Source organism: Lutra lutra, chromosome 8 (assembly GCF_902655055.1).
Source record: "Lutra lutra chromosome 8, mLutLut1.2, whole genome shotgun sequence".
Lineage (NCBI taxonomy): Eukaryota > Metazoa > Chordata > Mammalia > Carnivora > Mustelidae > Lutra > Lutra lutra.
The window spans coordinates 29,797,986-29,814,985 of NC_062285.1; the positions used below are offsets into that span (position 1 = coordinate 29,797,986).

Here is a 17,000-nt window from a genome sequence, read left to right on the forward strand (position 1 = left end):
GGGATTGGGCCTCTTGTTGGGCTCCCTGCTCTGTAGGAAGCATGCTTCTCCCTCTCTCACACCCCTGCTTGTGTTTCCTCTCTTGGTGTGTCTCTGTCAAATAAATAAAATATTTTAAAAAAAAGATGTTTTTAGAAGTCCTGCTCAAGAATTTTTTTTGGTCTCATTGGCCTGATTGGGACACATGGCTACCCTTATTGGTAAAGGAGGCTGGAAAATTTATTATTATTATTATTTATAGATTTTATTTATTTATTTGAGAGAGAGAGATTGAATATGAGTGGTGTGGGGCAGACAGAGAGGAAGAAGCAGAAGGAGAGGGAGAAGCTCCCCTTTGAGCAGGTAGCCCAACACGGGGCTTGATTCCAGGACCCTGGGATCATGACCTGAGCTGAAGGCAGACACTTAACTGAGCCACCCAGATGCTCCTTACTATTATTACTAGTTATGCACATTGGCATCCTCAGTAAAATTAAGGTCCTGTTAGTAGGCAAAGAATAATTATTTAGGAAAATAATTATATGTGGTCTATTATATATGATATATATGATATGGTCTAATATTATGTAATGGTCTATTATAATGACTATTATAATAGTATAAGTGATACTATTTTAAGACTATTATATACTTGTCTCACAACACTGTTGTCATAAATTTTGATGATTTTGATATCCATGTGGATGATCTTTGCAAATAATCCAGCATCTCAGTTTGTTGAATTTCTTTGCTCCAGTGGTCTTGTCTTCTATCCTCTAGATAGAAGATGATATCCTCTAGTCTTTGTAAATAACCAATAACTTTTCCATAATTTAAGTTTCAATCATCTTAATCTTTTGTCACTATCTTTTATCTTTCCCACTTAGTCTGTTTAATATTCTGGCTCCAAAATCCTTTGATTCCATTTGGAACTATAATCCATTGGTTTTACTGCCTTTTACTGTCCCAAATCCTCCTTGTGGTCTTACCTAGCTTAAATTCCATGTTCCATTATTATTATTGCTTCCGTGCATATTCTTCCCCTGCTGTGCTGTATTGATTTTATTTTGTTAAATTGCAACCGTGATCAAATCAATCACCATCTTCTCTATATTTGTGGCATCTGAATGTGAGTAGAAGAAAATCCCTAAGTATGCTTATAGTCTCATTTTACATTTATTTTTAGGAAACCTAGTTCATTCATTTTTCCACTCTCCTGAATGACTAATTCAGTTTTTCCTCTTCTCCTATATGGGTATAAGTCTTTATCATGACAAAAAAAAAGTGTATCTGCCTGTGAATATGTTTTAAAATGTGATGTTGAATGAACATACTCCTTATGTAGAACATTCTATGAGAATCCTAACTGTATATAAACATCTGAGATTTGTCTATCATAGGTTGTTTCTGATTTACAAATCACTGCTCTACTAGAAAAGATTCAGTCATTGTGATATTTTCATCTGTCACTATTTTTTCCTCAAAGTGTTCATTTGCCCACTGAATGAGGGTAAAAGACTACAGCTCTTGGCAAGTATACTTATATTCACAAGTCATAATGAGCATTCATTTTCTACCACGGAGAGATATTTCTAAGGTATATACAGAGTGGCTTCCTTTTTTTTGGGTACTCATAAATTTCAGGAGCCTAAATCTGGGATGCTTGATTCTTTGCAGCAGTGCAGGGGAGAATAAGAGGCATAGCTGGATGTATGTCATTCAGAGGCCACTCCCCAGAATGTACTGTCTTCCACTTTCTGGGAGAATTTGGTAGTAGGACATTTGGAGTATGATTTCTTGTGTTATATTTTTGAAGGGACATAAATTATAGGCAAAAAATATTTTCCCAAATAATTAAGATATAATATAGGTGGGGATCATATGGATTCTGAAATAAAACTAATTTTGTTTTGTTATTCTTTTCAAAAGGTTGGGGATGATCTGAATTCATTCTTGGTATGTTGTTCACAATTTGCAGCTCAGTTAGAAGCAGCAGCTAAGGAAGAACGTAATGTATGTATTCTTGTAAAATGTCAAGTATAAGATATTTAATATTTTAATGATTTTAATTATTAGTAATGTTGATAATATTTTGTATTAATTTTATATTAATTTACTAAAATCATTGTTAATAATAATTTTAGCAATACAATATTTAAAGCTACATTGGTTGTTTGAACTTGAATGTGATAATTTATTTAACAGTATTAGTCTAGATAACCATGCCTTAAGGAGTTATAAAAGACATTAGAAAGTATTATCTATTTTTTTATTCTTAATGTAGGCATTTAGGTCTGTGAATTTTCCTTTAAGTACATCGATTGAGTCATTAGTATTTTCATATTTACAAATGAAAATATAGTATTAATATTTATATTTTAGTGTTTTTAAACATTTTTTATTTAAATCCAATTTAGTTAACATATAGTGTATTATTACTTTCAGCGGTAGAATTTAGTGATTCATCAGTTGCATATACATCAGGTGCCCTCCCTAATGCCCATCACCCAGTTGCCCCATTCCCCCACTCACCACCCCTCCAGCAACCTTCAGCTTGTTTCCTATAGTTACGAGTGTGTTAGGGTTTACCTTCTTCTGTTTTTATATTATTTTTTCCTTCCCTTCTCTTGTGTTCATCTGTTTTGTTTCTTAAATTCTGTGTATGAATGAAATCATATGGTATTTGTCTTTCTCTAACTTATTTTGCTTAGCTTATGCTAAGCCAGTTCCATCCAGACAAGGTAATTTATATTACAAAAATAATGTCAAAATTAATGAAAATTTCAAAGAAGACATGCATAAAGAAAACAAAAATTAACATAATCCTATTTCCCCAAGATAACCAACTATTGTTAACATATTTTTATTTCCCTTCCTGATTTTCCAAAGTTATAAAGATTTAGAAAAAATGAAATAATACTGTACATATTATTTGGTAATACACTTTTATTACTTTTTGATTTTTGCAAAATAGTATTTATTGTGTCTTATCTGATTATAAACATTACTATTATTTTTTAAAGATTTATTTATTTTGAGAGAGTGCATGAGTGGGAGGTGGGACAGAGGGACAGGGAGAGAGAATCTTAAGCAGACTACCCACTGAGCACAGAGCCTGACTTGGGGGCTGGATCTCAAAACCCTGAAATCATGACCCGAGTTGAAACCAAGAGCTGACTGAGTCACCCAGGTGCCCTTGATTGTAAACATATTATTGTGTAACATTTGAAATTGAGGAAAGTAAATAGGAAAATAAGTTTCCTGTGATCTCAAATCTAGTACATATGCACCATTAACATTTTAGAATATGTTTTCTAGTGTGCTCTGAGTGTGTATATACACACACACACATATATACACATACACATATAGACACACACATATATATGCACACACTTGTGTATGTCTGTATATGTACATTCACTTATATGTACATTGATATATGTCTTTTCTAATTTTTTATTATGGCAAAATACACATACTGTACAACTTACTATATTAACCATTTTTAAGTGTATAGTTCAGTGGTATTAAACACATTAATATTGTACAATGATCATGTCTGTCAGTCTCAGAACTCTTTTCATCTTGCAAAACTGAAACCATATGCATTAAACAGTAACTCCTTGTGACCCCTTACCAGAGCCCCTGGTAACCACTGTTCTACTCTGTGTTACTAGGAGTTTGGCAGGCTTCTCTCTCTTTTTCTTCCTTTCTTTCTCTCTCTCTCTCTCTCTGTTTCTTCTTCCCTTCTTTCTTTCTCCCCCCCACCCCCGCCATGCTTTGTCTCTTCCTCCCTCCCTTCCTTCCTTCCTTTCTAGATCCACAGGTAAGAGAGATCATGCAATATTTATCTTTTTGTGTCTGGCCTACTTCATTTAACATAAGGTCTTCCAGATTCACCCATGTTGTCACAAATGGCAGGACTTCCTTCTTTTTATAACTGAGTAATATTTCTGTGTGTGTGTGTGTGTGTGTGTGTGTGTGTGTATTACAATTTCTTTATCTAGTCATCCATTCACTTAGATTGTTTCCATGTCTTGGTTATTGTGAATAATGCTGCAGTGAACCTGGGAGTGCAGGTATTTCTTTGAGACACTAATTTTGTTTTCTTTGGATATATGTCTGGAAGTGGGATCACTAGATCATATGGTAGTTCTGTTTTTAAATTATTGAAGAGTCTTCATACTGTTTTCTATAGCTGCTGTACCAGTTTCCCTTCCTACCAATGGAGCACAGGATTCCTTTTTTTCCAAATCTTTGTCAACGGTTGTTTTCTCTTTTTGATAATAGCCATTTAACAGGTGTGAGGTAGCATTTCATTGTGATTTTGATTTGCATTTCCCTGATGATTGGTGATGTTGAGCCGCTTTTCATGTACCTGTTGGTCATTTGTATGTCTTCCTTGGAAAAAAATGTCTTTTGCGCATTAAAAATTTTTTTTTTTCGCTATTGAGTTGTATTAGTTCCTTACATATTTTGGATATTAATCCCTTATCAAAATATATGCTTTGCCAATATTTTCTCTCTTTCCATAGAATGCCCTTTTCATGTTGTTGATTATTTCCTTGACTAAGTTTGAGGTAGTCCCACTTACTTATTTTTGCTTTTGTTAAACCTTTGCTTTTGATGTCATGTCCATGAAACCATTGTCAAATCCAAAGTCCCGAAGTTTTTATTCTGTCCTCTTCTAGGCGTGTAATAGGTTTAGATCTTATATGTAGGTCATGGGTTTACTCTGAGTTAATTTTGTAATAGTGTAAGTGGTATAAGTGTCCAATTTTATCTTATTTTTTTGCATGTGGATATCCAGTTTCCCCAGTGGTATTTGTTGAGAAGATTCTACTTTCCCCATTGTCTTGGTACTCTTATCAAAAATTATTTTGCCATATGCAGAGGTTTATTTCTGATCTCTCAGTTTTGTTCTACTGTCACTTTATATTTAAAATTTTTTATTTTTTATTGAAGTGTAATTGACACAATGTTACATTTGTTTCAGGTTACTTTTTATTTTAATTTTTGAAAATCGAGATGTAATTGAACTGTGATATAATAAACTATATCAGTTTTAGGTGTAGGTATGTATATATCTTTATGCCAATAAGGTGCTTTCTTTATTACTGTTGCTTTGTAGTATATTTTGAAATCAGGTTATTTGAAGCCTCCAACTTTTTCTTTTTCAAGATGTTTTTGGTATTCAGGGTGTCTTGAGATTCCATGTGTATTTTAGTATGTTTTTTTCTATTCCTGCAAAATAGTCCATTGGCATTTCTATAGGGATAACATTGAATCTGTAGATCACTTTGGATAGTATGAACTTTTTAACAATATTAAGTCTTTGAATCCATGAGCATGGGATGTTCTTTCCATTTATTTGTATCTTTGATTTCTTTTAGCAGTGTTTTCTAGCTTTCTGTGTATATATCTTTCACCCCCTTGGTTAGGTTTATTCCTAAATATTTTTAGATTTTTGATGTTATAGTAAATGAGATTGCTTTCTTAATTTTCATTTTGGATTGGACATTGTTAATATATAGAAATATAACTGATTTTTGAGTGTTGATTTTGTGTCCTGTAATTTTGCTGAATTTATTAGTTCTAACACTGTGTGAGTGTGTGTGGGTGTGTGTATGTGTGTGTATTGTGTGTAATCTTTAGGGTTTCCTACATATGAGATCATGTCATTTGCAGACAGGGACAATTTTTTTTTCCATTTTGTATGACTTTATTATTTTTTTCTTTTTAAATTTCTCTGGAACTTCCAGTACTATGTTGAATAGTGCTGGTGAGATGGGCAGATTTGCCTTTTTCCTGATACTAGAGAAAAATCTACCAGTCTTTTCCCAGTGAATATGCTCTTTGCTGTGGCCTGTTTATATAAGGATTTTTATTTTGAGTTAGTTTTCTTGTTTATTGAGTTTTTTAAAATCATGAAGGAGTGTTGATTTTTAACAAAAGCTTTTCCTCCATCTGTTGAGATGATCCTGTGGTTCTTGTTCTTCATTTTGCTTATGTGGTGTATTATATTGTTTCATATTATTACAAATAGTGAGCCAGGCTTGTGTTCCAGATATACATCCTTTTTGGTTTTACTGTGTGATCCTTTTAATGTGTGTGTGTGTGTGTGTTTTTTTTTTTTATAAAGTAGGCTCCATGCCCAGCATGGAGTCCAACACTAGACTTGAACTCACAATCATTAAGACCGAGACCTGAGCTGAATGTGTAACTGACTGAGCCACCCAGGTGTCCCTTAATGTGCTTTTGAATTCTTTTTGCTAGTATTTTTGTATCATTTTCCCCTTTTCTATTAATTATTCATTAATTTATATTTATGTAAATAAATATAAATTTATTAATTATATGATTATAAAATTTAAATTATTAAACACAATATATAATATAGAATATTTATATATTAAATTATTAAAAGTATAATATAAAAAATAATATAATCATTTATTTGTATTAATCAGGAATATTGGTCTGTAGTTTTCTTGTGCCTTTTTTGGTTCCGATATCATGATAATGCTGGCCTTATGCAGTTGGTTTTGGAATTTTCTCCTTTCTGATTCTTTGGAAGAGTTTGAGAAGTGTTAGTGTTAATTCTTTTTCTTTCTTTCTTTCTTTCTTTCTTTTTTTTTTTTTTTTAAAGATTTTATCTATTTACTTGAGAGAGAGCGAGAGAGAGAGCATGAGAGGGGAGAGGGTCAGAGGGAGAAGCAGACTCCCTGTCAAGCAGGGAGCCCGATGTGGGACTCAATCCCAGGACTCCAGGATCATGACCTGAGCTGAAGGCGGTCATACTGAGCCACCCAGGTGCCCTGTGAATTCTTTTTTAAGTAATAGAATTCTCCAGTGAAGCCATGTGGTTCTGGGCTTTTCTTTGTTGGTAGGTTTTTGATTACTGCCTCAATCTCCTTACTAGTTACAGGTCTGTTCAGATTTTTAATTTTTTTTGTGGTTTGGCCTTGGTAGATTTGTATGTTTCTAGGAATTTATCCATTTCTTCTAGGTTATCCAATAGTCTTTTATGATCCTTTGTCTTTGATTGGAGTGGACATCATTGTAATAACTCTTTCATTTCTTTTTTTTTTTTAAGATTTTGTTTATTTATTTGACAGAGAGAGTGAGTGATAGGGAATACAAGCAGGGAGAGTGGGAGAGGGAGAAGCAGACTTCCCGCTGAGCAGGCAGCCCAACGCAGGGCTCAATCCTAGGACCCTGGAATCATGACCTGAGCCGAAGATAGACACTTAACAACTGAACCACTCCGGGGCCCCTCTCTTTCATTTCTAATTTTAGCTATTGAATATTCTCTTTTTCTTACTTAATATAGCCAAATGTTTGTTGACTTTTGTTAATCTTTACAGAAACTACTCTTGGTATCATTGATTTCTATCCTCTATTTCATTCATCTCTGCTCTAGTATTTATCTCCTTTCTTCTTCAAACTCAGGGTTAAAAATTTTTTGTTCTTCCTTTAGGTGAAAAGTTAGATTGTTGATTTGTGGTTTTTAAATGTAAACATTTACAACCATAAACATTTTGTACTGATTTGGCTCACTAGCATAGTTTTGGTATTTTGTTTTTTGTTTTCATTAGCCTTCAGGTATTTTCTAAATTCTATTATGATTTCTTCTTTGATCTATGGATTGTTGAAGAGCATGTTGTTTAATTTTCACATATTTGTAGATTTTTTTTTTTGTTTTATTTCTGCTATTGATTTCTAATTTTACACCATTGTGTTTGAAAAGATGCTTGGTGTGATTTCGATCTTAAATTTGTTAAAACTTGTTTTGTGTCCTAACATGTAGTCTACCTTGGAGGATGTTCTATGTATGCTTGAGAAGAACATGTAATTTGCTGTTGTTGGGTGGAGTATTCTGTATATGTTTGTTATGTCTGTCTATTTTACAGTATTGTTTAGTCCTTTATTTCTAATTGATATTCTCGTTGTTCTTGCTATAACTGAAATTGGGAATATTGAAATGTCCTACTATTATTGTGTTGCTGTTTCTCCCTTTTAGTTCTTTAGTGTTTGCTTCATATATTTGGGTGCTTACATGCTAGATGCATGTATATTTATAATTGTTATATCTTACTAGCGAATTGACCCTTTTATCATTACATAGTATCCTTTTTCTTTTTTTGATAGTTTTCTCTTAATCTCTATTTTGTCTAAGAATGGCCACCTCGGCTTTCCTTTTTCTTTGGAATGTCTTCTTCTGTCCTTTTACTTTGAGCCTGTTTGAGTCATAAGATTTAAAGAGAGCTTGTTATAGGCAGTGTATAGTTATATATATATTTAATATATAGTGTATATTTTTATTTAAGAAAAATAGGGGCGCCTGGGTGGCTCAGTGGGTTAAAGCCTCTGCCTTCGGCTCGGGTCATGATCCCGGGGTCCTGGGATCGAGCCCCACATCGGGCTCTCTGCTCCGCGGGGAGCCTGCTTCCTCCTCTCTCTCTGCCTGCTTCTCTGCCTACTTGTGATCTCTGTCTGTCAAATAAATAAATAAAATCTTAAAAAAAAAATAATGAATTCAATCTGTGTCTTTTTGTTGGGGTGTTTAGTCCATTTACATTTATTGTAATTACTGGTAGGAAGGGCTTACTATTGCTATTTTGTTAATGTTTTCTGTTTGGAAGTTTTTGGTTCTTTTTCTTTTTTGGTATCTTTTGTGGTTTTATTTTGTTTGTTTGTTTGTTTGTTTGTTTTTTGTAATGACATATTTTGATTCCCTTCTCATTTCCCTTTGTGAATATCCTATAGATAGTCCCTTTGTGGTTACCACTGCAATTATATAAAACTTATTAACATTATAGCAATCTATTTTAAACTGATAACAACTTCAGTTGCCTATAAAAACTGACCATTGGGGCACCTGGGTGGCTCAGTTGTTAAGTGTCTGCCTTTGGCTCAGGTAATGATCCCAGGGTCCTGGGATCAAGCCCCACATCAGGCTCCCGGCTTGGTGGGGAGCTGCCTTCTCCCTTTTCTGCTCTCCCTCTTTGTGCTCTCTGTATGTCAATAAATAAATAAATAAAATCTTTGGAAAAAAAAAACTCTACTACTTACATCCTTGCCTCTTCTATTTTATGTTACTTGTGACATAAATTACCTCTTTTTACATTGCATAGCCATTAATTTAAATTTATAGCTAGTTTTCATCTTACAGAATTTCTGTGCCAGATTTATCAGTGATTTGTTCACCTATTTTATAATACTATAATATATTTGTTGATATATTTATCTTTACCAGGGAATTTTATATTTTCATATGGTTTTGTGTTGATGTTTATTGTTTTTTCTCTTTAACTTTTTGGACTTTTAGGACTCCCTTCAGGATTTCTTGTAAGGAGGGTTTAGTGGTGATGACTTCCTTTCAGATTTTGGAAAATCTTCATTTATCCTTCATATTTGAAGGGCAGTTTTGCCAGATACAGTGTTTGGCGGTTTTTCTTTCAGTGCATTGACTATATCATCCTGTTCCTTTGTAGCCCATAATCTTTTTTTTTTTTTTTTGGACTGGAATATTTAAAAAAAATTTTTTTTATTTTTTATAAACATATATTTTCATCCCCAGGGGTACAGGTCTGTGAATTGCCAGGTTTACACACTTCACAGCACTCACCGTAGCACATACCCTCCCCAATGTCCATAACCCCACCCCCCTGCTCCCAACCCCCCTCCCCCCATCAACCCTCAGTTTGTTTTGTGAGATTAAGAGTCACTTATGGTTTGTCTCCCTCCCAATCCCATCTTGTTTCATTTATTCTTCTCCTACCCCCTTAACCCCCCATGTTGCATCTCCACTTCCTCATATCAGGGAGATCATATGATAGTTCTCTTTCTCTGATTGACTTATTTTGCTAAGCATGATACCCTCTAGTTCCATCCATGTCGTCGCAGATGGCAAGATTTCATTTCTTTTGATTGTAGCCCATAATCTTAATGGTTAGAAATCTGCTGATGATGTGATGAGAACTTTCTTGTATGTAATGAATTGTATTTCTCTTGCTGTTGACAAGATTATCTGTGACTTTGACAGTTTGATCTCAGGGTAGATATCTTCAGATATTTTCCTGGTTAGAGTTCTTGAAGTTATTTGAATTTGTAGGTCTGTTTTTCTCCTCAGATTTGGGAAATTTTCAGTCATTATTTCTTCAAGTAAATTCCACACCCCTTTGTTTTTTCTTCCTTCTTCAATTCCCATAATACATATTTTGTTTTGTTCTGTGGTATCCCATATGTCCTTTAGGATCGCTTCATTTTTTTTTTTTTTTCCTTTTCTACCTTGATTATTTTGAAAGTCTTTATGTCTTCTAGTTTGCCGATTCTTTCTTTTACCTGGTCAGGTCTGTTCTTGAGTTCCTGTAATGGATTTATTTATTTATTTATTTATTTTTCAATTCAATTATCGTATTCTTTAGTTCCAGAATTTCTGTGTGGTTTTTCTTCATAGTTTTAATTTTTTTCTCAGTATTCTCATGCTCGTGTATTATTTTCCTGATTTCCTTTGGTTGTTTGTGTTCTCTTAGCTCATTAAGTATCATTAAGGATCCTTATGGTGACAGTTTTGAATTCTTTGAATTTGTATATTTCTGCTTCTTTAGTTTCTGGAGATTTAATTTTTTCTTTTAAATGTGCTGTGGTTCCCCTTTTCCTTTGTGTGTCTTGTTACTTTTGTTGTTTATTTTTTTATTTTTATTTTTTTAAAGATTTTATTTATTTATTTGACAGAGAGATCACAAGCAGGCAGAGAGGCAGGCAGAGAGAGAGGAGGAAGCAGGCTCCCTGCTGAGCAGAGAGCCTGATGCGGGGCTCAATCCCAGGACCCTGAGATCATGACCTGAGCCGAAGGCAGCGGCTTAACCCACTGAGCCACCCAGGCGCCCCACTTTTGTTGTTTAGATCTGGTGTCTGAAGCATCAGCTAACTCTTCTAGATTTTATGGCCTGATTTCCTATAGGGAGGACTTGCTCCATTCAGTCTGCCTAGATTCTGGAGACCTCTTAAGCCTTTTTTTGAGTAAGTGTTCCTCTGGGTTTGTGCATGTAATCTATTAGAAGAGGCTTGTAGGTTTCTTTTTCTTTTCTTTCTTTCTTTTTTTTTTTTTTTTAAAGATTTTATTTATTTATTTGACAGAAATCACAAGCAGGCAGAGAGGGAGAAGCAGGCTCCCTGCTGAGCAGAGAGCCCGATGTGGGCCTTGATCCCACCACCCTGAGATCATGACCTGAGCAGAGGGAAGAGACTTAACCCTCTGAGCTTCCCAGGCGCCCTGGTTTGTAGGTTTCTACTCAGGTACTCCCCCTCGTACCTGTCTGGTGCTGCTTTAAATATCAGTACAGGAGCTCCACCCATTGTCTGTTTTTGGTACTGCAAACCGTAGTTCATTATGTACTCTAGTCTTCGTTCTCAGATTCTCAATCTGGCTGGCATCCTTTTGCGGTCAGCACTTGCATAGAGGCAAGAGGGAAACAGGCCCCTTGGGCAACCTCTTGCCCTAAATGTCCGAATGTTGGATGTGTGTTCCACTCCTTTCCATCCCCAAGGGGAAAACAAGAGTTGAGGATTTCTTCCTAGTTGTGCTGTAGTGTGAGTACAGGGAGAAGCTCTGACAAGTTAATGTTGAGAGTATCAATTTTTTTTTTTTAGTGGACTTTGATGTGGTTGGTTTTGTCCTTGCTTAAGATACAGGAAACTTAACTGGTTTTGGGATTTCTCAGAGCATTTGGTTTGTTTGATGTTAAATCCCTGTTTTTCTAGGGGAAGGAGTGTTTCAGGCTTCATATTCATGATCTTGCTGATAAAGTCTTATTTCTTTAATAAGGAATGGTATTAGAAACCAAGATCTGACAGTTAATCAGTGATCCTGGAATGAATGCTTTTATGCTATTTCAGCAGACAAAACTAGGAAATGTCTATAGGTATGCACACATATACATATGCACAGTTCATATGCTTATATTCTTATTTACAAATAGAGTGCACATATACATGCATGTATACATAAATAGACATATTTAGAAATCTGGAGTCCTCACAGACACCTTTAGTTCTAGTCTCTCACCTCAGGGCTTATTCTTACTTTCCTTTATTCCATATGTATATGTCCTTCTTCCCACAGTTAGAATTCTAACTCTTAACATCACTACATTTACTCTTTTGTTCAAGTTTATAATACTTCCAACATCATTTAAGAATTTCCTCTCCTATATCACTATGAAAACAAATGTACTAAAAAGATTTTGTGATTTCTTTTGAACTACCTGCCCACCCCCCACCACTTAGCATCATTTTTATCCAAGACTGAGTATAAGGTATAGGTTAAATTCTGTGTTGATGAGTTAGATGAACTAGTTGTTTTTTCTTTTTCCTTTACTCATTTAACTTGTTTAAGTTTGAAAACAAAAACTTTAACTCAAAAAAATATATATACCCCCATGTTAATTGTAGCATTATTTATAATAGCTAAACTATGGAAGCAACCCAAGTATACATCAATAGATGAATGGATAAAGAAGATGTGGTATGTGTATACGCGCGTACACACACACACACACACACACACACACACAGAGGAATATTATTAAGGTATAAAAAGAGTGGGATCTTGCCATTTGTGACAATATGGATGAACTTAGAGTGTTTTATGCTAAGTGAAATAAGAGAAAGATAAATACTATGATTTCACTTCTATGTGGAACCTAGAGAACAAAACAGATGAACAAACAAAAGATTAAAAAGAGCCATAAATATGGAGAATAAACTAGAGAGTTTGGTTGTTGGAGAGGATGGGAGTGGGCAAAAAAGATATAAAGAGGAGTGGGAGGTGCAGGCTTTAAATTATATAATGAATAAGAGGGATAAAAGGTACAGCATAGGGAATATAGTCAATGGTATTGTAATAGCGTTGTATGGTGCCAGATCATAGCTACACTTGAGATGAGCATAGCATAATGTATAAAGTTATCAGATCACTATGTTGTACACCTGAAACTAATGTAACATTGTGTGTCAATTACACTTCAATAGCAGACAAAAAGAAATACTAAGAGATATTTTTTGGAGAGAGGGAATGATCCAAAGGGAAGGTCTGAAAAAGTAGAAGCAGCAACCGACATGATAAATGTAACAAACACTGAATGATAATAATTTAAATCTTATGGATAAGAAAGTACAATAGAATCAAAATGTATGATAATTATGTACATTAGGAAAGAACTTAGATTTGGAATGAATTGTAATTAAAGTATAATGAAAGGTCCTTGTATTGTTTGGGAGAATAGTAAAGACTTTAATAAGTTAGGTATTCCTGTTAAAAATTTCTTTTTTATAATGTAAGTAGTATGTAGAATTTTTACCCTCGTAGAGGAAAATTGAATGACAGAAAAAAAAATCCAAAAGATTCTAGAAAAGAAGAGGGAAAAAAATAGGAAAGTTGATCCAAAAGTAAGAGAGTAGAAATAAATCTAAATATATCAGTAAGTATACCAATTCAATGTACCAATTAAAAGAGAAAAATTGACAACAAATAAATTTAAACTATATGTTTACCAGAGGTATGCTAAAGCATAAAAATACAGAAAGGTTGAAAGTAAAAAATTAATAGAATACCTAGGGAAAAATTTAACTAAGGCTGTGAAATATCTGTAAACTAAGAACTGTAAGACATTGATGCATGAAATTGAAGAAGGTACAAATCAATGGAAATATACTTAGTGTTCGTGGATCAGAAGAATAATATCATTAAAATGTCCATACTATCTAAAGTGATCTGTAAATTCAGTGCAACATGAATTAAGATTCCAATTATATTTTCTCACAGAAGTAGAAAAAAAATCCTAAAATTTGTATGGAATGATAAAAAACCCCAAAGAGCCAAAGAGCCAAAAAAAATCTTGAGAAAGAGAACAAAGCTGGAGGCATCAGTCTTCTATTTCAAACTATATCACAAAGCTATAGTAATCAAAATAGTGTGGTATTCACATAAAAACACAGATTGGTGGAAAAGATTAGAGACCCCAGAAATAAACCCACTTGTATGTGGTTAATTAATATATGACACAAGAGCCAAGCATATATAGTAGAGAAAGGATAGTCTTTTCAGTAAATGGTTTTGGAAAAACTGGACCCCTTTCTTACATCATGCACAAAAATCAACTCAATATGGATTAAAGACTTGAATACAAGACCTGAAACCACAAAACTACTAGATAAAAACTTGAGGGTAAACTCCTTGAGGTCAGTCTTGGCATTGATTCTTTTGCATGTGGTATCAAAAGTAAAGGCAACACAGCAGAAATAAATGAGACTGCATCAAAGTAAAAAGCTGCTGCCCAGGAAAGGAAAGAAAGCATCAACAAAAGGAAAAGACAACCTGCAGAATGGGTGAAATGTCTGTAAAGCATGTATCTGATAAGGGGTTCATATCCAAAATATATACCGAACTTGTACAACTTCCTGGGGGGAAAACTCAAATAATCCCAGTACAAAATGGGCAGAGGAACATTTTTTTCCAAAGAAGACATTCAAATGGCCAACATGTACATTGAAAGGTGTTCAGTGTCACCAGTCATTAGGGAAAGGCAAAACAAAACCACAATGAGCTATCACCTCATACTTGTTAGAGTGACTATCATCAAAAAGATGAGAGAACACATGCTTGCAAGGATGTGGAGAAATGGCAACCCTTGTGTACTACTTGGTGGGAATGTAAATTTCCACTATGGAAAAAAATGTGGAATTTCTCAAAAACCTAAAAATATAATACGATGTTAGCCAGAAATTTTACTTCTGGGTATATATCAGAAGGAAGTGAAATCATTGTCTTGAGGAGATAATATGCACTCCCATGGTTATTGCAACATTATTCACAAAAACCCTAGACGAAGGGATACCTGGTGGCTCAGTTGGTTAAATATTGCCTTCGGCTCAGGTCATGGTATCTCTCCCCTACTCTTGAGCTCTCTCTCTTTCAAATAGATAAAATTTTTTTTTTAATAAAAAGTCAATACATGGAAACAATTTAAGTGTCCCTCAATCAATGAATGGATAAAGAAAATGTGGTATCTATCTGTATATATATAATGGAATATTACTTTTCCATAAAGAAGTAGGAAATCCTGCCATATGCAGTGATATGGATGGACCCTGAGCGCCTTATGCTAAGTGAAGTAAGTCAGTCAAGGAAAGACAAAGTATGCTCTGACCGGTATGTGGAATCTAAAAAAACTGAATTCATAGAAACAGAGAACAGATCGGTGGTAGCCAAAGGTGGTGGTGGTGAGAGGTGGGAGATGGTGGTGATGATGATCAAAAGGTACAAGTTTCCAGTATACGATAGATAAGTTCTGGGGATACAATGCACTGCATGGTGACTAGAAAAAATATAATAAAAATTAAAAAAATAAAGGAAAGTAAAAGGATGAACAAATATGTAATTTAAAGCTAGCATAGCCTATTATTAGACAAATTAGAATTAAGACAAATAAAATTAGAGATGAACCTCCATACAATGATCACAGTTTTGGTTCACCAGGACTATATAATACTCCTTAAGCTCAGCTCAATAATAATACCACATGAGGGGGTAGGGTGTTGTCCAGCAAGAGGTGGTATATGTGTTGAACCAACTGTGGTGCTATGTTCCCAGTTACTGGAGTTATACAGGTCCAGGAATCAAACAAGTAGATTTGCCTTCTCTTCTCATCACTCCCAATGATCCACTTTGGCAATATTTATTTCCAGTCCGTGCAAGTCTAGGTACTATGGTATTGGAGACTGTGATCCTACAGGGGTGGTATTGTTTACTAGAGGTACAGTAATAGTTCCATTGGACTTCAAACAGCTGTCTGATCCAAGTTCAAAAATTCATGCTAGCTTCTAACTGAAGTACATTGTGTGTTTTTGCCTGACTGGCAGGCTGGAATTGATGCAGAGTTAATATTCCCAGAATTGATGAATAAGTATCCTTTGTGGACATTTATGAAGTGTATTTACAGCGCTCTAAAATGGTCCCTTATGAGACTGAGCCTCAGTTGCTCCTAATAACAACTCATGTTTATGGTCTATACACACCATTCTTTGTTTGATTTCTCCACTTTCTTCCCATATTTTTTGGGATTGCCTTACAAACTGCTTGCATACAACTCTTGTCTCAGTATCTGCTTTTGAGGGAACCCAAACTGAGATAATTCCCCAACTTGTTATTAGAAGCTAACATATTCTAGTACCCAAAGCTTATGTAGACATTGAAATAAAGGTAAATTACAGTGTAATTTTACTTGTAAATAGGTGTAAAAATCCTAAGCAAAACATGACTAGTTGAATCCAATAATTTATTATGCCTTTCAGATGAACCAACCATTTGGTTATTATGAAGTAGTATTTCATATGTCTATAATATTTCTCATTCTGTAGTCTGCTTTGTTTGATATTGATCCAGTTACTCTTATGATAGTGTTGTCATGGTATTTCTTCCACTTAACCTGTTTATCTCTTTCTATTTAAAATGTGTTTCTTATAGACAAATTTTTAAAAAAAATTTTTCAGTCTGATGATAATTATGCCTTTAATTGAAGTGTTGTGATCATATGCATTTAATGTAATAATTAACATGTTTGGGTATAAGACTGCCATTTTGCTTTTTTTGGTATTGTTCCTCCGTCATGCCTGCCTTTATTTTTATTTATTTATTTATTTTTTGGTTTTGAGTTATGTAGTTCTTTGTATGTTTTGGATGTTAGCCCCTAATAAGATACATCATTTGCAAATATCTTCTCCCATTCAGTAGATTGCTTTTTTGTTTTGTTGATGGTTCATTTGCTATATGCAAAAGCTTTTTATTTTGATGTAATACTAATAGTTTATTTTGCTTTTGTTTCTCTTTTTTTAGGAGGCCTATCTAGAAAAATGTTGCTATGGTCAGTGTCAAAAACAAAACAATACAAAACAAAACCACAGTGTCTGTGTTCTCTTCTAGGATCTTTATGGTTTCAGGTCTCACATTTAGG

General features: G+C 34.2%; 1 protein-coding gene across 1 annotated transcript in view; it reads left to right on the forward strand.

Moving 5' to 3' along the window:
• Nucleotides 1–17,000, forward strand: part of CCDC7 (coiled-coil domain containing 7) — a 404,782-nt gene that overhangs the window by 13,744 nt on the left and 374,038 nt on the right. The window contains exon 5 of the mRNA XM_047741462.1: nt 1,909–1,992. Within this exon, the coding sequence (XP_047597418.1) occupies nt 1,909–1,992 (84 nt within the window). The remainder of the gene's footprint in view (nt 1–1,908; nt 1,993–17,000) is intronic.